The sequence below is a fragment of the Equus quagga genome, unplaced genomic scaffold (assembly GCF_021613505.1).
Source record: "Equus quagga isolate Etosha38 unplaced genomic scaffold, UCLA_HA_Equagga_1.0 207781_RagTag, whole genome shotgun sequence".
In the NCBI taxonomy this organism is placed as follows: Eukaryota; Metazoa; Chordata; class Mammalia; order Perissodactyla; family Equidae; genus Equus; species Equus quagga.
The window spans coordinates 12,266-33,496 of NW_025798979.1; the positions used below are offsets into that span (position 1 = coordinate 12,266).

General features: G+C 35.4%; 1 protein-coding gene and 1 pseudogene across 1 annotated transcript; both read right to left on the minus strand.

Annotated features, from left to right (window-relative positions):
• Positions 1-8,017: 8,017 nt before the first annotated feature.
• On the minus strand, positions 8,018-8,953 carry LOC124233627 (olfactory receptor 5W2-like). Its single transcript, XM_046650768.1, has one exon. It carries the CDS (start codon positions 8,948-8,950, stop codon positions 8,018-8,020), a length of 933 nt encoding a protein of 310 aa, XP_046506724.1. The 5' UTR covers positions 8,951-8,953.
• Positions 8,954-17,344: 8,391 nt separating this feature from the next.
• Positions 17,345-18,265, minus strand: LOC124233625 (olfactory receptor-like protein OLF2; annotated as a pseudogene).
• Between the last annotated feature and the right edge of the window lie 2,966 nt (positions 18,266-21,231).

Sequence of the window (21,231 nt, forward strand, 5' to 3'; positions counted from 1 at the left end):
CATATCATCTGTATTATGTTTAATTCTTCATCATTTTAAAGTTGAAATTTTTATAACACACCTTCATTGTTGGTAGAAGTGTAAATTATTGTTGTCTATAGAGGATAACGTCTAACATTTTCTATGAGGATAATTTTTCTAACACATGAAATTTAAATATCTGTGCGCCATTTAAACTAGAAATTCTCTTCTAGGAATTTAATCTATAAAAGTTCACTACTTTCAAAAGTATTTGTTACATCATATTTTGTAGCAGCAAATTATTTCAAACAATCTAAATGTTTATTAATAGGGAACTGATTAAAAAATAAAGTTGATTTTTTAAATATTTATTCCATAAGTAGATTTACTGTGCACATAATGTTCTATATTTCAGATTCTTACTCCTTCTCTCTCCCTAGCCTAAATTTTACCACAATTACTCCCAATATTGACTAGACCATTGATATATCACAACTCTCTTTTTGTGAAAGGAAATAAATACAATTCACTGAGACTCATTTTCCATTAATTGTTTCCATGTGAATACATGCACACTGTACCTTAGCTGTTCAAACTCTACTCACTCTAAAACCCCTTCCTTAAATATCAACTCCTATGTGATTTTTTCCTGACAGCTGATTCAATTATAGACAACATCTCAAATTATAAACCTCACTAGAATCTCTTGTGCTTTTTTTAAGACTCTCAGCATTTTCTGTCTAATCACGCAGTTAGTTGTGTCTGTTCTATTCCTTTACTATGCTTGCTATTTAATTATTATTCTTGATTTGATTCCTTGCCTCTTTATCATACTATCTTCCCCAGTGTAGATACTGAGTAAATTTTTATGAAATAAACATGAGTATGTTTACTATGGTTTGTGCATAATTTAGATTATATGCCAGTAATAGACAGGAACTATATTTTTCTCTTTTAGCATTTTTGGATCATCTCCAAAGGGGTACTATATATGCACATGACTATTACAAGATATCTTCAAGTATAGTGACTTTTTCAAAAACAATTTTCAGGGGCCAGCCTCATTGCATAGTAGTTAAGTTTGGCATGCTGTGCTTCCGTGGCCTGAGTTCATGGATTTTGATGCCGGGCACAAACCTACACCACTCATCAGCCAAGCTGTGTTGGTGACTCACACACAAAATAGAGGAAGATTGGCACAGATGTTAGCCTAGGGCCTTCCTCAAACAAAAAGAGGAAGATTGGCACACATGTTAGCCTAGGGCCTTCCTCAAACAAAAAGAGGAAGATTGGCACACATGTTAGCCTAGGGCCTTCCTCAAACAAAAAGAGGAAGATTGGCGCAGATGTTAGCCTAGGGCCTTCCTCAAACAAAAAGAGGAAGATTGGCACAGATGTTAGCCTAGGGCCTTTCTCAAACAAAAAGAGGAAGATTGGCAATGGATGTTAGCCCAGAGTGAATCTTCCTCAACAACAACAACAAAAAACAATCTTCAAATATCAACTATATAAAAGTATAGCTCTTAGGATATTTTCTCAAGAATATATTCAGTCTGAAATCTCTTTATTTAGGCAAACAACTAAAATTTCGGAGGGAGGCTATCCTCTGAGAGGCAGAGATGGGAACTGAAACCAACAAATGGTGAAATGATAGTTTGGTCAGCTTCTAGGACATGACCCATAGAGAAGGTATGGCTGGAAAGTCTAAAGTTAAAGTCCTAACACAAAAGTGAGTTTGAGTAGTGAGAAAAAGAATGAACTAGAGATTAAAACGCTCTGGCAATAATAAGATATGCTGGGTTCTAACTCTAGGCCACAGTTCCATTTATCACAGTGGAACCAACTTGACCAGAAGAGTTTTGTCCATCCAGATCAGTGGTGAACTAAGGCTCTGGTGAGTGTGAGTTTTCAATAGGGAAGAAAAGAATGGCAGCTTGAGGGTGATGAGAACCAAACACTTCTTCCTAAGTATTGAGCAGAAAATATTCTCTGAAGTGCATAGGATCATCACAATAGGAGGATGTTTCTTCCTTTGCAGCTAAGTGTACCATTTCAGCCATGGCCCTTGAGATAGGACCATACAGAATAACATAAAATGAATAACTCTGGGGTTGACTTTATAAGCTCATTTCATGGCAATGTGGGGTCTTAACCTTAGATCAGAACAGCAACTGGTCTAGAAGTTGGAATGGTGTGGCCAACATGGGTAACTGTGAAGAAACATGCTCAATTGTAACCAAGAGTGAAGGCATGGTCAGGAAAATGAAATCCTAAAGTAAGTTGGCTGAGAGCTCCAAACATGACTAGAGGCTAGGATCTGCACCTGGACTCTGACAGATCAGGTGAGCAGGCTCTAAAGTGGACAAAGATGGATCCTGGAGACTTCAGTTCATGACATGATGCCATGAATGATTCCTTCTTTTCTTTTAGCATCAGAGATTTTGTCCCTGATAGGGAATTAGTTGGCTATGGTCCCAGAGCTAACAGGTAAATGATATTATATAGATTTGAACTCAGGACTGTCTCACTTCAAAGTCTGGTTCCTACTGTAGACTCTTTCCCATCTTTATCATTTTCCTAAAATGAATAAAAAACAAAAACAAAACACTCTGCTTTCCTAACCATCTGTAAAGGCTATTAAGTCAAAGTTTTTAAGCGAAAAGGTAAAAAGGAAAAGAAGAATATATTTTCCTTACACATTTATGTGAAAGATGGCCAATGAGGTTAATTTTACATAAAATATGCTTAATTTTTATAGATATGAATATATTTAATGTATTTTTAATAAAGTACATTGAGTTGGAAAGAGGTTTGGACAGTGATTGATAGGTCCTGGTGTGTGACATATTTTATGAAAAACAAATAAATCATTTAAGGTTATAAAAGAAAATGTTTATGAGAAAATGAAATATTTTTGTCTAAAACTGTTCAATTTGTAATATAAGACAAATTACTTGCTAAAAATTGCATGTTCTAATATGTGTTTTCATTCCTATTATGTTTTGACTGTATAACACTCAGCACATTTTATACTCTAAAGAGATATATAAATTAGGGAAGATGACCTGAATGAAAAACCTGTATAGCCCATTGATCTTTCCTCCTGGAAACCGGAAAGAGTGCTCCCATGTTCCTTTCATGACGACAACCTAAAATAAAGTGAATACTCTTGAGAAGCTAAAATTGTGTTATGTTTTTCACAACTGGATTAATTACCACTTGATTACAGCGTGAACAACATATTCAATTAACTTAATGAAGATTTTGGAATAGATTGCAGGATTACCAAGCATCCAACCACTCAGAAATGACCACTATTAAAATTTTGTTTGCAATATGATTTCAGTTTATTTCACAGATACACAGAAAGCCAATATAAATCATTAAAAATGGAACTCTAAAAAAATACTTTTCATTCTTTTTCCTGGGAACATATATTTATGTCAATAACTCTTCCTTAACAACTTAAATATAATCAATTGGGCACTTTAAGTTTTCTTTTTTTATTTTAACTAGTATAATGCTATGAACACATAGGAGAAATGGAATCCTCTTCTCCAGTTCCCTTTGAGAAAGAAGGTCCAGATACATTACCAGTAACTTTCATTCAATCAGTTTCTGTAAAGTTGTCAGTAGCACCAAATCTGTTCTCCTGAGTGAGGGCAAGAAGGGAAATCCACAGGCTGAAGTGAAGACTGTGGGGTGCAATACAAATCCAGAGCTGCTGATCCTGGGGATGTCTGTTGATGTAATTGAGGAAGAATGCTGCAGAGTACTCTGAGAAGATTTTTAAATCGAAGAATCTCTGTCCCAGATTCTTATTTCAGCCAAGGCCAAAAGATAACAAGTGCAGACGGATATAATCTAAAATGAACGTACTTGAATAAAATTAAAGAAAGTAGTTCTTTTCTTGGTAAATTTTAAAAAGTTCATTTTTCCATCAGTTTTTCAGGCTACTTCCATTCATTCATTCAATAAATATTTTTAAATGGCATCTTAGAGCTGAGCATTGTAAATAGCAAAGCAGAAAAATGGTTAACAAGACAGCCAAGGGCCATGCCGTTATGGAACTTTTAGTCGAGGGAAGGAGATTTCTTTTTTATTCTTATTTATTCATTTACTAATTATAGATTTCTGAGTGTTATGATGTTACACTTACAGAGCGACACTAGTACATCGGAAGGAGGCACCCAAACCTAATTTAACCCACTAACGTTCCCTTCTGTCTCAACAAGTTTATTAAACTCATTGTTTAAAGACAAATTGGAATGTTGATGAGGGTAAGTTGACTAGAAATGGGGACATCGTTTCTACGCCCATTTTATATCACAGAGGCATACCCATGAACAAAGAAGAGAGGTGTAAAACTATGCTTTTTGCAAAATCAAAGTGAACCTGTTAGTACTCATCCTTGGTTTGGAGAGAAGAGTAAGATAAGTCATGACTTCTTTCTACATTCAATTTAAGCACAAACGTAAGTAACAGGAAATATCCAGAAGATTGTACTGGTGAGACTACAGAAATCCATGTCAAAGTCCTTGGACTTTAGGTCTCAAAACCTTTAAATAAATACTTTTATGTGAACACCTGAAATCGCCCAGAACATAATTTAGTGTTAATTACTTTTTCAGGGCACCATTCGCATCCTTATTCCTTAAGCTATAGATCAGTGGGTTTAACAGAGACTAAAACTGTGTAGAAAACGGAGGCCATTTTGTCTGTGCCCATGGAGTAACTTGAGCTAGGTCTCAAATACATCAACAGAAGTGTGCCATAAAATATAGCCACAGTGGCTAAGCGGGAGGTGTGTGTAGTGAAGGCTTTCCTTGGCTGAGTTCATTCTAAGATGGTAGTTATGATGTAGCTGTAGAATTATTCTCTACCTATTTGTGAATTTTCCTGTTTTCTTCTTCTATGTGTTTTCTAGTTTCCTATCATTGTGTGCTTGGTATGATTTTAAACTTCTGTGGCATTTCTGAATGGAAGCTCTGTTGGCTATCAGAGCTGGGATTTTTGGGGGCATGTTCCTCAAGTAGCAACCACAAAAGCTGAGGTGCAGATGCACGTACAAGCTCCTTCCAGGGATATACTTGCGACTTGGAGGGGGCAAGAGTGAGAAAGTGGCAGAGGTGTCCACATGTTTTTCTGGGCTCCAGGGAGGATCTCAGTCAGCCACAAGACGCATGCTAAATTAGCAGCCTGTCCCTCAGGCAGCAGCTTTTAATGTATGCATATAGAATCCATTCAGGGAAAGACTTAGAGATAGGCTTTTCTGCCCTCTATCTGTGCTCTGAACTCTGGTGTGATAGCTGCAACTATTTATGGCTTCTCTTAATAACTACTTTTTTATTTGCTACACTCCTGTGGGCCTTGTGGAAACAAGCCCCATTGGCTCTCAGGGCTAGAGGATTTGGAGATCTGCCCCTCTGTTGAGAGTCTTAGATGTTGGGACTCTAGTTGTGGGGTCCAAACCCTTTACTTCTGAGGGAGAAACTGAGAGTCAGAGGTTTCCTTCCAATTGTATGCCCCTGTGCTGCAGGTTGGATTTATTACAACAATTTATCTTAGTTTTGCCTAGCCAATTCAGTATGGATATTTTTTCATTCTTCTGATGTGTAGGAGTCACTTGCTAGTTTCTCGATTTCCTTCAGAGGAAATTGTACCATGTGTAGCTGTTCATTTGGTGTGTCCACAGGGAAAGGGCAGTTCAGGAGCTTCCTATTTCACCATCATTAAAGACTTCCCTTTAATCCCCCAAATGCTTTATTTGGACAATAATATTTTCCATCAGTCACTGGGGACATGTGAGAAGGATGTGATGTAGAGAGACTAAGAAGGGGGAGAGGATGATGAAAATTGAAGTAGACAGGCTAGAAAACATCAAAAGCTTTGGATGTGGTATTCCCTATTTATGTAGAACATCAGGATAAAAGAGTCATTATAGGATATCTGCCCAAGCATCTATTTCAGTCATGTATCTCCTAAAAATAGTCCCTATAATGTATTATTCAACCTAACAAATTCAGGAAGAGGAAGCCCACAATTAATTCAGTCAATTCTAAGTTTGGAATTTCAGTTTTGAGCTTAAAATTCTCTTGTCTTTAATTCAAACCCTCTCATTCTGATAAAACTGTTAATATGCAGATAAAATCAGTCTTCAGATTCTACAATATATATTTGCCATAAGGAAGGGAGGTAAGTTAATTAGATGACATATTTACATCCTCTAAATTAGCGGCCATCAACGGAAATCCCATTTTTCTTAGACAATAAATTTCAAACAATGTTTTCTACCATGCTGCTACTCATAAGTAACAATTCCAGAAGAGTATGTATTAATTGAGGAAATATAGTTCAGCTGAAAATCCTTAAAGCCTTTTGTCAAAAAAAAAAAAAAAAAGAAAGAAACAGTGTCCATAGGATGTTTTCCATCATAATACTATGTGATAGGTCACAATGTCCCTTAGAAAATCAGAGAATCTTTTTGGGCTTTACTTCCATTTTGAAATGTTTTCCCACAAAGGCATTTTACAATGGCAGCTAAAAAATCCAAGACATTCAGTGGCCGTTGATTTCTATAGTTGTAATGGATAATAAAGACTGACCTTGAGTCTTCCAAGGTCTGTCAAATATATGACCATATCCGTGTTGTCTCAACATGCGGATTCAGTGCTTTAACCATCAGAAGCCATAACAGAGACAGATGAAATAGATAAATATCAAAAACACACATAGACAAATGCTCTTTACTTCAAGTGTAATTAACATATATGTCTTTACAGATCTATTACTTTAGTATCCACAATCACTTTATGTACTTTCCTAAAAGTTATAAAATATATATATATATATATTCAAGCTGCATACCACAACTTAGTTAATTTTATGTTACTGACAACTAATAAAAGCAGTCAAAAAGGTTATGCACAGTTTTACTTTATTGTATACATGTTTGTTTTGCCTTTTGATGTCCCAAACACTATGCAGGAGCTTTAGATAACAGGGATGGAATCCTCAGTCCTTGAGCAAAGATTGTTCACAATTTCATATTAGAGGCATTAATCTAATAAACAGGGTGATATTAAAAGAATGCTTAAAGGAGATAGTTTTCTGTGAACTGAAAAAAGGCATTTAACTAGAGCTGAGAAAGGTGAGGAATGGAAGAGAAGCTTCCTGGAGGAAGTGATGGAGGAGTTGATAGTAAATAATTACAGCACAAGTGCTGGCCCCATGGCCAAGTGGTTAAGTCCGCACACTCTGCTTCGGTGGCCCAGAGTTCAGATCCTGGGCACGGACATGGCACTGTTCAGTAGGCCATGTTGAGGCAGTGTCCCACATGCCACAACTAGAAGGAACCATAACTAAAATACACAACTATGTACTGAGGGGATATGGGGAGAAAATAAAAGCAGGGGAAAAAAAAAGAAGATTGGCAACAGATTTTAGTTCAGGTGCCAATCTTTACAAAAATAAAATAAATAAAATAATTACAGCACAATGATGTAATTTACCAAGGCACTTTACATGGCTCTTTATAACCTATCCTTGGGATTCTTTAATGCTAAAATGTTACGAAACTGGCCACCTCAAGACTTCTGTAACTGTCAGACCCTCTTCCTAGAATCCTTTCTGTTCCCCAAACTGCACTTTTTTTTTTTTTTGAGATCTAAGACTATTTAAATATTCATCTCCATCCAGGGAAGCTTTTCTTCTACTGACTAGATTTTGATATTTTTTCTAGATTTTTAACCTCCAGTTTTTTACTTTATGAAAGTTTTGAGCCTTAATATGAATTATTTGAGTCTTTAGTTAATTAAAGTTTATTTACTTTTCTAGACTCTAGGATTCATTTGTATAGAAACTACTGGATTCATCATGAACTCCAAAGCATCTAGATGCGCAAAGAGAACATAGTGATATTTAATACATAAATACAGATACTCATTTATTTAAATGTGAGAAAATTATGTCTCTCTTGTATCATATTATATAATTTTATGAAAACAACAATCATTAAATGCATGTGAGTGTGTGTGTGTACACATAATATACGTACTTAAAACAATCTTTTATTTTTCAATTTTTCTAGGGCCTCTTTCACATCCTTGTTCCGTAGGCTATAAATCAGAGGATTTAACATGGGAATCACAAGGGTGTAAAACAATGAGGTTATTTTGTCTTGATCTAAGGAGTATAAAGAACTCGGTCTAAAATATGTAAAGAGCATAATTCCCTGGAAAATTGCTACAGCAGTTAAGTGGGAGGAGCAGGTGGAGAAAGCTTTGAACCTCCCTTCAGCTGAGTGGATCTTCAAGACTGATATGATAATATAACAATAAGAGACAAGAACCCCTGAAATGGTGCTCAGTTCAATGAAGCCAAAAACAGTGAATAATACCAACACATTGACTTGTGTATCAGTGCAGGAAAGGAGGAAAAGTGGTGGTAAATCACAGAAGAAATGATTAATCTCATTTGACCCACAGAAACATAAGCGGAACGTTAATGTGGTGTGTATCAAAGCATCTGCCATTCCCACCAGATAAACCCCGGCCATGAGCAGAGAGCACACTCTATTGGACATGTTGACTGCATAGAGCAATGGGTTTCTAATGGCCTTGTATCTATCAAAGGCCATCACGGCCAATAATAGACACTCAGAATCTGCAAAGGTACACGAGATGAAGAATTGCAGAGCACAGCCAAGGAAGGGGATTGATTTGCTCTTGGCAAATATGTCCACCAACATCTTGGGACCAATTGCTGTGGAATAGCAGAGGTCACAGAATGAGAGGTGGCTGAGGAAAAAGTACATCGGTGTGTGCAGTTGGGAATCCATTCTAATTAAAATGATCATTCCAAGATTTCCCAAAAGATTAATGAGATAAACAACTAGAAACATAGTAAACAGGATCACTTTCATCCCAGCGTTATTGGAAATTCCCAAGAAAATGAATCCATTCAAGGAGGAGCAATTTTCGCCAACCATTCCTCTTTGTTCTTACCTAAATTTATGAAGAAATAATCCAAAAAATGATAGATACATTTTAATTTTTCTGGACATCCACATATATCTGAAAGGCAGAATACAGTTTCTTTCTATAATTGTTTTCTAATACTCAAAAAATTATCCAGTCATGTACCCAGTCTTTAAAGAAGGATTGCTATATATTTGATAATGGTAAAAAATAAATAGAGACAGATATTGGAAAATTTTTATCTGAGTTACATATCATTCATGATCTATGTGATTTTGTATAAGATTTATTTCTCCAGGCTTTAACTTTCTTATCTATGGCAGTAGATTTAGATGAATTAATATCACAATTCTGCATTCAATATAATATGGAAGAGACAACAATGTTAGTGGGACCAGGTTATGAGATGTAGGACTGAGCATTTTCTAAGCCTGAAAATAGTCAAATGGAAGCAAAAAATGATTACCATTGTTATGTTCCTCAAAAAATATGATTGGCTTAAAAGACTTGATGTTAATTCTAGAAACAATGAATACCATTACCTAATAATAATGAAATGATTACTTTACTGTTCCTGCTCTGTTACCTTTAGTTTTTGGTGAGACATGAAATAAGCATTAAACCTTTCCTCTAGAAATCTGTTATTACTCTGTCGCAATACTCATTCCCTGTTTGTGGGAGTTGTCTGGTGCCAACAGATGACCCTCTTGACCAAAGAAAAGTGCTAAAAAGAAGTGAGAATGATAGAATGTAACACATGCATTTGCATCTCTTTGGTTTTTCTATAGATGCTTAAATTTTAAAAATGTAAACAGGATGAGGGACAATAAACGTTCCTGAGACATATAGGCTTCTCTTCTTTATGGATGTGTATATTTATGTGTATGTCATGTGTTTGCATGTATATATGTCTTTGTTGATATATGAGAATAGGAATGTTGCTGATTTATTTTTTCTTAGAGTTAAGTAAATATAGCATGTGGTTCACATGGAGGTGAGTATGCATGTTGCTATTTGTAAGGTGCTATCTAAATTATTTCTGAAATAAAAAAACTTAAATTCATGTACATACTTCCCCAGTGATAAACAGTTCTCCTGTGACCCTGGATTAAAATAAAATCATTAAAATGTTATTTTGTGGGTCCTAATAATTTCAGTCAGTTCAGTTCTGAGAAAAAATATAATTTTTTGATGATAGGCTGCTCAGTTTATTAAACTGCGTAAGCAGATGTAAAGTCAATCATTTACAAATTTCTCTTTTTTCAAAAATATCCCCACTATTTCTTAAATTTGGAGACTCAGGAACCTACCTGAGAGGAGCAGTGCTTTCTGTACTCGCTACATGTAGCTGAAAAGTAGGCAGATGGCACTTTATTTTACCAGGTGGCATTTTATTTTACCAGGTAGCATTTGGGACTTAAATCTCTGAAGCTTCCACCCTCAGGCTTCAGTGTATGCTAACATGGGATTAATTATATTCCTTGTTCTGTATTTTCCCCTGTGAGTACAGCAACAACTTTAGCACAAACCGAAGCTTATTTCTTCACTATTGTCAACACGTTCATCTGACAGTAATAGAAGTGAAAATTACTTTTTTGTTGAGCTTGACATTGACACTGAATCTATACTCTCTGTCTCCAGTCAAAGCAGCAATTCAATAAAATACAAAATGATCCTCTACTTAGTAATTTCCATCGCCTTTCTATTTTTCATTTTGTTTCTCTCATTTTTGAAGCATTATCTTTCACCACCTCATTTAGGAATATTGCTATTCTTTGATGCTACTATTTTTATTGAGACATAATTTTATATACTATAAAATTTACCCTTTCTATGTATGCACTCCTTTAGTTTTTGTATTTTCACAAAATTGTGCAGCCATCACCACTATCTAATTCCAAAACATTTTTCCTCATCTTAGTAAGTAACTCATACTCATTACCATGCAACTCCCCTTCTTGCCTCCCCACTACTCCTGGCAACCACCAATCTGCTTCCTGACTATAGGAGATTGTTTATACTGGGTAACTCATATCTTGGCATTATATATTATATGGGGTGTTTTATTCTCATTAGTGGTCTTCTTTTACTTAGCATAGTGTTTTTAAGGTTCATCCATGTTTTAGCAGTTTCTGAATTTCTTTTTATATGGCTGAATTATATTTCAATTTTTGAATGTGGCACATTATCTATTCATCAGTTAATGGCCATTTAGGTCTTCTCTACTTTTTAGTTGGTATTAATAATGATGATTAAACATTCCTGTCAATGGAAACTATAAAGGTCACTTTCTTCAACAAGCATTGTCTCATTCCAATCCCCAAAATGCATCTCATCCATCCACACTTTGTTGATTTTATGACTCTATCACATTCTCTACATTTAGTAGACTATTTTTTTAATTATGTTTATTTTATTCATATAAAAATCTCTATTACATTTAAGGGTTTATAAATACATTCAATTTTTAATTTTATATTCCCCAAAGTCCCTAGAACAAGGATTTGCAAAGGTAATTGTACCCTAAATATTTAATGTTAAATATTTTAAGTTTCTTGAAGTGGAGGCTGGAGTATGAATAGCAATACACTAGCTTTGGGAATTTTTATCTGCTAATATAGTTCCTATGTGTAGGGATGATTCAGTCAAAAATTTTTCCATGGATAATCATTTTTCTGGGATACGTTTAGTTTGCTACTATCCATACTAGTTCTTTAAGTAATTGAGAATAGCAGTAAGTTTGAATTTCATATCCTCCCCAAATACTTCCCAAGAGATGACAATGGAATTCTCCATACTTCTTAAACCTTGATTATCCATCTTGGAATCTGTTGTGACTGGGCTACTTCCCAAGGTCCCAGAGCTAACTCTGCTTTCACAAACACAATAACGATTGAAACGCCTGTCACTCTTCCTTCTATGTGGTTGCTGTTCCAGTGCTGCTTCATTCAGTGGCTTTGTAAGTATGTGCAAAACAAAGAATAAAAAGGTTGCACATTTTCTCATGTATTTACTTAAAGTGTTAAAAACTCTTAATAAAAGAATCTGGAAGGGGAAACCTCAAAGTTCTGCAATGGACTATGATAGTTTGGGCAATTAAAGACGACTGCACACATCATTACACCGTTTTCCTTAGAGGCATAGTTCCTATATATCCTCCTGTTGAACTTGTGCTTTCCTTCAACCACTTTGACTAACAGAAGTAAGCAGAAATGCTATATGTCTCTGTTGAGAGCTTCCAAGTAGGAAGTCCAACTATCCTTCTGGATAAACCATATGACCGACTCTGAGCCTACATGGAAGGGTACCAGCTGAGTCGATCTTTCTAGGCATTCTCATCCTGGTGCCAGTTATGAAAGACCTTATAGCCTGTCTCAACTTTCAGTTGAATACTTCATTGTGACCTCAGTCAACATAAAGAAGATAGAATAATTGACCAATGATCACTGTTTTAAGCCATGCAACGTTTATACAGTAAAACGCAACCAGAATAGTATACAGAGAATATAACCAGAGAGAAACTTTATTTCAGAAAGCATTTATTTTTACTATCATGTAGTTTTTCATGCACACACACAGATATATATATTCGATTAAAAAAAGGAAGCTTGTTTCTAGACTCAATTCTTTAACTATCTTTTTGTCTTTGATTCATCAGAATACCATCCAAATTTTCTATTTCTAAGTTTCCTTAGCAGAACTAATGAGTCTAGAAAGTTCAAACTAAAATTTCCAGTACTAAATGGCTATGAAGAAATCCCAAAAGCAACGAATGAAAGCCTAACACATTCTGAGATGAGTACCAAAAATCAACCCTAAATTGCATTAATAGTGAGAATAGGTGTGGTTTGCAAGAATATCTGGATTCTATTAACAATTTTGGAAATGGACAATGGGAAAAATGTACTGACCTTACACCTGCGGTATACACTCACTTTTACAATGACGGCTGATTCACAAATATCAAAGTTATCACTATTCATCATATAGTTTCCTCTCTGTTTAGTGAGTCAAAACAAGAATTTCTATAAATAAGAATGTATGATGCACTTAAGTTTCCTTAACAATTATTTTATTAACTCCTTACAAGAAATGAGTGATACTGCAATAGCAGTTCAGATACGTGTTATATTCAATAGTAAATTACTAACATGAGGAACGTTGGAGATGGAGAAGTGTCCCCAGAACACTGATGTGTATATAGTATGGCAATTTTATCATGTGGCCTAAGAAGAAAAAATAATGTCAGTAAGCCACGTTGTTTACCCTCCAGGAACACAATGCAGTATGTGTATATATGTATGCAGTCTCTGTAAGTGTGTGTGTGTTTCTATATGCATGGACACACATATTGAATTGAGGTGGAAGAAGATTGGTTGTATTAGATTTGGTATCCTGTTTCTGTAGCAACTGCTACAGTATTTGTTCAGTTTTGCTTAATAATTGGTAGGGATAATGTTTATAGTCAATTTTATAGCATGTACACACACACACGTGCACAAACATACACAAACACACACACACCTATGGAACATTTTCTATATAGTGCTCCATGTATGTGTGCATGCTTGTGAAAACTAAAAATAAACTTTTTGCTGAAATATGGCAGAAAAAAACAGTAAGAAGGTATATTAAGATTTTTTACGCAAATCAGAGAGGTGCATCCTGAATTCAAATCAAACATCATTTATGGACATAATTTAACACCTAGCAATTGCTTTTAAAGTTTGTAAACACTCATAAGACATAATATCATCATCAAACCCCTATTCTGAGTTCAGATCTTTTTTATGAAATGTATTACATACCTCCAGAGAAAAGTCTACTTGAATGGAAAATGACTAATACTGTGTTATATTTATTACTACTGAACACTTGAACATTATTAACATTTGTGTGGGAAAAAAATGAGGTGGAGATGGCTGAATTGCCCAATTCCGGGGAGTAAATAGAAAATAAAAAAATGTGGTGGCTCCTGAAATTGTGCAATATGGCAACTCTCAGGGATACCCTCCATAATGGTCACATTCTGAGTGAATCAAGACAGACCCCTTCAAAGAATAGATTGCCATGCTTCACATTATGTTCCCAATACTAAGATACCAAATGTACTCCTGTGAGAGATATTTTATTAAGAGCTCAAATAATATAACTAATTGCTAATAATTACATACCATTTAAACTTAAGATACTGATGCATTTGTGTTATTCAAGATGCTTGCTATCACTGTTTAGTTCTCTGGTACACATTTGAGGATGTAGAATTTTCCTTGGTCTTTTCAAATTAGTTTTCCCCTCAGTTGCTTTCATGTCTTCAGGGATGTGAAAATCCCTTAGATTACATTTTGTTCAAACAGGATGTAACTGTAGCTTCTTATACAGGGCTGCTTTTCCAGACCCTGTAGACTAACTTCCCTTCACTCTACCCCCTCCCAATGATGTAAACCTGAGTCTGTGGAGCTACAATATTATTATAAACTGCATAACTTAATTTAACTCTCAAATGGATCTGTTTCACTAAGAATAGAATTCTTAAATAATTGAAAAAAGACAATCTGTAGGAGAAATTTTATACATCAGATACAAGCGAGAAAACTTCATATGTAAGGGTTTTCAGATGACACTAAAGCAATGCTATGTAGGCATATGACTACCTAGAAGATCACATTCTTCAGAAAATAGTTGTCTGTCCCTGAAACATTAAGCATTATGACACAGATTTTATTTCCTGATAGTGGCCCCAAAACACAGTTTCCCTGCCGCTGGAGGAAAGATTAGAAATGCCTGTGGGTGGATAAAAACATTGTTGTTCTGCAAGCAAGACAGCACTTTGAGTAAGATGAAGATTAATTATATACTGAGCTATTCAAGGAAATTAGGCACTATATTAATTTTACAAATATATTATGAACACATTGTGTACAAGGAACTGATAAATTAAAAAAAAATATATCTTATCATTGCCTACAATCTGATAGTGAATAGACTTTGTTTTGTGGAAATTTGTTTATAGTGTAATATGCATATGGAAAACTTTCACTGAAGAAAGTATACTGCAACTAAATTTTCAGAGCTGAAAAGATCCCACCACCCAACCAGGCCAAAAACACATTAGTAGCATCTTAGAAATCATCCCCACACCCATCACAAATTGATGTACAGCATGATAGGTTAGTTTTCATGTTTTTGAGGTATATAGTAGTACAATCATACAGTTTTATGCTTTTTTTGTCTTGCTCGTTTTACTCAACTCGTTTACTATGTTTGTGAGATTTTTCCATGTTGTTACATGTGGAAATAGTTAACTCATCCTCATTGCTGTGTAGTTTCCAATGTACAAACTTACCAAAGTTATTTATCTAATTTGGAACAGGAGTCAGCAAACTATGGTTCATAAAGTTTTATTGGAATTCAGACACATCATTTTATTTATATATGGTTGAGGTTTTTTGTGTGTCTGTGTGATACAAGAAAAATCCTGAGTGATTATGACAAAGAGTTTATGGCCTGCACACTCTAAAATATTTATGACTTAAAACTTTTAGGAGAAGTTTGTCAATTCTTCATCTATTGTGTTGGTAAAAATTTGAGTTGCTTTCAGTTTTGTGTTATTGTCAATAAGACAATGGTGAATATAACTGTACACGTCTTTGGGTGGACAGATTAACTCATTTCCCTTGGGTATAAATCTAGGAAAAGAATTTTGACATCAAGCACATTTATATGTCTAGATTTAGTGGATACTTTCGTACAGTTTTACAAAGTAAAGTGCTAATCCTCATTTTCTATTCTAAATGTGTAAGAGCAACAGTTGCTCCACATCCTCACCAATATGTGATATTTCCATTCTCATTTTAACCAACCTGTAGTTGAGTCATAATACTACATTTAGGTATTTATTTTTGTTTCCTTGAATACAAATAAAGTTGGATATTTGCTTCTATGAAATGTCTATGAGTTTCTGAATTTGAATAACAGGCCACTGAAAAGGGTCATTTTTAAGTGTTTGATCTTCTGAAATTCATACTATCTGGCTGGCTTTATTGTCACCACTATTTGAGGTTGAAACAGCCAAGAGATGCAGTACAATTCTTTGGTGTTAAAAAGAAGAGACATCTATTTTTCTTTTTCAAAACCTTTCCAGTACTGGGATGGGTTTACACAGTAGTAGATTCATATTTCATTGAGACAAATTGCATCAGATGGAAAGGATCTTAGAGCTAATCTAGATGAATTCCCTATTTTACATAAGGGTAACATGGGTATAGAAAAAAAGAGTGACATGTTAAATACCATAGTGATTTAGAGTTGCATTATTACCTGGTTCATAGTGTGTTTCTGGAAAGAGAGATGTCCAGGGAGGTTAAAAATTACCACCTCTGACTTTAAAACTGGACCACTTACTTATTGGGTTATTGAACATTCTTACTGTTCTATTTCTAAAAAATATAGTTACATACCCTATCCCCATAATGTATCTGTCTGTTCTCTGTATTAGACTTATACCCAATCCTACTTTTGATATGTCATACTTACATTTAAAGATTCAATGGCCAGGATGAAAGAAGGAGTCAAGATATAAAACTTGACTATAATATTAACCAACTACACACAGTCATTGATAACATTGTATTTGGACAAAGATATTTGCCATCAGTCATTGGTGGATGTGTGAGAAGGATGTGATGTGGAAAAACTAACAATGGAAGGGGATGATGATCATTGCATTTTGCAGGGAACACTCATTCATTTATTCAATAAATGAATAAATTTATTTTGAATGTCATCCTGTAGTTGAGTATCGTAAACTGCAAAGTAGAAATATTGGAGGACAAGACAGACAAGGGACTTACATTTATGGAACTTTGAGGGAGGGCAGGACTTTTTAATTTATTCTTAGTTATTAATTTATTACTTATAAACTTCTAAGTGCTACAATAGAACATTTATAGGGTGATAATAGAACAAAGGAAAGACACAAATAAATGTAATGTAACCCACTAACACTTACTCAGACTAAGCAACTTTATTAAACTATTGGTTTAAAAAAATATTGGAACCTTGGAAACTTAGAAGAGAAAGTTGAGTTGACATGAGGGGAGGGATTGCTCTGCCCATATTTCCCTGGATAACAACCATGAACACAGAAGGGAATTATAAACAGACCTTCTTTGCAAAACAGGAAAATTATTCTATTACAACTCTTCCTTAGCTTGGAGACAAGGATAAGATCAATACTGAAGGCTCTCTACACTCAATGTAGGCACAATGATAACCAATAACAAATATCTAGAAGGTGTATTGGTGAGACTACAGGAAGCTATGTCAAAGTACCTGAACTTTAGCTCTCAGAATCTTTACATAAATATTTTTTGGTGAAAAAGCAATTTTACCCAGAAGATAATTTAGTGATGATTGATTTTTTTCAGGGCACTTTTCACATCATTATTCCTTAAGCTGTAGATGAGTAGGTTTGATATAGGAATGGCAAGTTTATACAAAACAGAGGCCATTTTGTCTGTGTCCATGGAGTAAGATAACCTGAATCACAAATACATGAACCAGCGTGTAACATGAAATATAGGCACAGTGGTTACGTGGGAGGTGCATGTAGAGAAGCATTTTCATCTTCCTTCCGCTGAGTTCATTCTAAGGATGGTAGTTATGATGTAGCTGTGGGAGAGGAGGACAGTGATGATGCTGTATCCCAGAACACAACTACCAAAAGTGAACACCACAATCTCATTGACAGTTATGGCTGAAGTAGACAGAGCTAGTGAGGGTAGGATGTCCCAGAAAAAGTGATTGATGACATTAGAATTACAAAATGGCAAATGAAATGTGCAACACGTGGATTACTGAATCAACCAAACCTTCCATATACACGATGGCCACTAGCTGGGTACCGACTCTCCTGGACATGGCTATTGTATAAAGAAGAGGACGGCAAGTGGCTACATAAAGGTCATATTCCATGATGGCCAATATGAGACATCCCGCATTTGCAAAGGCCCCTCAAAAATACATCTGAATGGCATGTAAATTATATGGAATCATTTTTTGCTCAGATAAGAAATCAGCCAGCATTTGGGGAGTGAAAGTAGAGGAGTAGCCAACATCACAGAATGACAGATTGCTCAGGAAATAATACATGCGCATGTGGAGTCTGGCACCCTTCTGGAGCACAGTATCATCCCTAGATTGGCAATCACAATTATGTCACAAGTCAGCAGAAATAGAACAAAGAGCCCCTGCTGCACATCCTGTCTGTCAGAAAGTCCTAGGAATAGGAAGTCAGTAAACACAGTGCAGTTCTCAACAGCCATCACTCAGGTCTGGAAATCCCTGGTTAAGAAAGAAATGGAAGTGGAGGGTAATATCATAATATTATCTTAACGGTTAAACTGCCGTTCCTTTCTATTTTTCAGCAATTAGAAAAAAAGAGATTGCTAAATCCGTTGTTGGTAAACTTATCTCCCTGAAATGTACAATTGCATATAAATTGATAAAACAATAATAATAATACTGCTTCCATTTGTATAGCACTGTAAAGAGTTTGTAGGACACTTTCATCCAAATTAAACACGTTATTTCTACACCAAGCTATGTAATATTTATGATAATTTTTGCTATTTCTATCTTACAGATTAAGAACTTGAAGTCCTGGGGCTGGCCCTGTGGCCTAGTGGTTAAGTTCACGCGCTCTGCTTCTGCGGCCCAGGGTTTCGCTGGTTCAAATCCTGGGCGTGGACATGGCACCATTTGTCAGGCCATGTTGAGGCGGTGTCCCACATGCCACAACTAGACGGACCCACAACCAAAAATAAATACATAACTATGTACTGGGGGCTTTGGGAGAAAAATAAAATCTTAAAAAAAAAAAAAAAAAGAACTTGAAGTCCTCAGAATCACGGCAATAGTTCTTACAATTACTTGGTCTAGACAATCTGCATATGACGACATGATGGTTTTTGTTTTCAAATTTCTAGAAATGTTGTTGTATCCTGTAATAGAAAAGCATAGTTAAGTGACAGATGCAGGTAATGAGATATTTCTTTGTTTTTCCTACAAAATTGTGCAGCAGCAGAGCTATGGCAGGTTCCTCCATATAACACACTCCCACTTCCCCATTAGGCCCTCAGGTCCTATCCCGCCTACTGAGTCGTATCCCGTCATTAACAAGGGATAGAGATCATCTGTGGTCCAGGACCCCCTGGAGCAGGGAGGGTGGTGTCTGCTAGAGAAGAGCGTGGATGAGTCTCCATGAGTGATGCACTAGAGTGCGCAGCCAGGAAACGCCAGGGGTAATCAGGCTCCCTCTGACAGCTGCTGTGGCTCAGGGGAGATTATGAAGAATTTTTGGGAGCTAATTGTAGAGATGCAAGTAGCACAAATGACAGAGAGGCAAGAAAGGGAGTTTGGTTACTGTGTGAGTCCCGCTGCCCTAATTGACCAGAATTTGCATGATCTATTCACCAGCAGGTCAGATGTGTAAGACACATGATAAAAGTGTTTCTGTGACCACTGTCCCATGATCTCAGAGAGAGTCTGAACTGTCCCCCATCCCAAGCCTAAAAATTGTAACAATGTTTTATTCCTTTCTTTGATCCCTGTTTCTCTTGAATATCTCTGAAATCTGTCTCCTTTGGTTTAAATGAGTTGGTTGTCCTTGGGAGGCTAATTGAATTCTATGCCCCACTGTTATATTTTATCCAAACCAATTATGTTATATATAATGTCATTTGTGACCTCCTCTGTTCTGTGAGAATATAAGGAAGGTGGATTTGAAGGGAGATGAAGGAGAGAAAAAGGACATCTGAATATTGATCTAGTGATCAATGTGCAGGTTTCTAAAAACTTGACCTGAACTCGCTAAAATATCTGTCCCTATAGACACATCTTTAAACAAATATTTTCCTTAAAAATAAAAAGATTTTATAGCAATAAAAGTGGAGGTAAGAAATACAAAACGATAAAAAATTTCCAATCACCTTCACAATCCATGATTGCAAATTATTGTAAGCCCTGCAATCTATGTACATAAGTTTTAAAAATAAATAGATCAATAGAAGTAGTTTAAATAAATGTTTGTGTTATATTTCATACCTTCCTTTGGTTTTATAACATGCTTTCAGTTGAAATAGGATAAAAGGACTAAAGAAATTTAAAACATGAATCAAAGAAACCACAAAAAATATTAGTGCCTGGCCCCGAACTACTGACTTCTTTGTTGCGCACAGGTCTATCTACAGCAGGGCTCAGTGTTGTCTCCCGACTGACCTGGCTTACATAACTCTCTCTGTGTCTGGTCTCTTGGTGTTGAACACTTGTTGTCTGAGGAATAAGTGACAGATGTAATAATGTGATTTATCATCTGATATTTTTTACAAGCAGTGTGACTCAGAAAAACACAGACCTTTTATAAAAAATTCCTTTCATTAATATCTTTCTGCCCAATATTGTACTTATTCACCCGTGGTAAATGAACCCAGTCAAAGAACATCCTTATTTCCAGTTCACCAATTCCTATATGTGCGTTTGGTTTCATTTCCGTAATTTATAAAATAAATACATGCCCACTCACACTCACACACTTACACAGATAAACATATACAAACATTCTCCCCTTAAACACATTTACAAATAATTTTTGTAAAAACAGGAGAAACTACTGATAATCACATTGCCTAGGGATAATTGTTTAGTTTTTAAACAAAAAAGATGTCAGAGTACATATACTTTATAAATATAAAACAGTATCATGATTAGAGGTAAAGTCCCTTTCTATTAATGTATACTAATTGATTCAATCTATAACTTGCTAAGGGCCACTTAGCTTATATACCATTCTTTGTATCATATAAACCCTGATGTTAGTAAAATTTTACATACATAATTTACCACAGCCAGAGTCTTCTTTAAAATAAATTCTAAGAAATAGCCTTTAAGAGCAAAGAGATTTGACTTAAATAAAAGCAATTTGGCATTATCATAGTCAGAGTTTATATTATCTAATTATTACCACATATTATCATATATTTCATATATTATCACATACGTCCTGACTTTTGTCTAATAAACCCATAATATCATACAGATATTGAAAACTAGTGGTGATAAGTAAGCTTCTACAGTCCCATAGACACTGTTTCATTGAATCCATACAAATTACTCACAATAGATTCCTGAATATAGTGCAATGAAACAAATTTGTCTGAAAAGATAATTCTCTCAAATACCCTTACGGAATGTTGTGGTGAGTTCGTGTTAAAGTGACATTTACAAATTCACA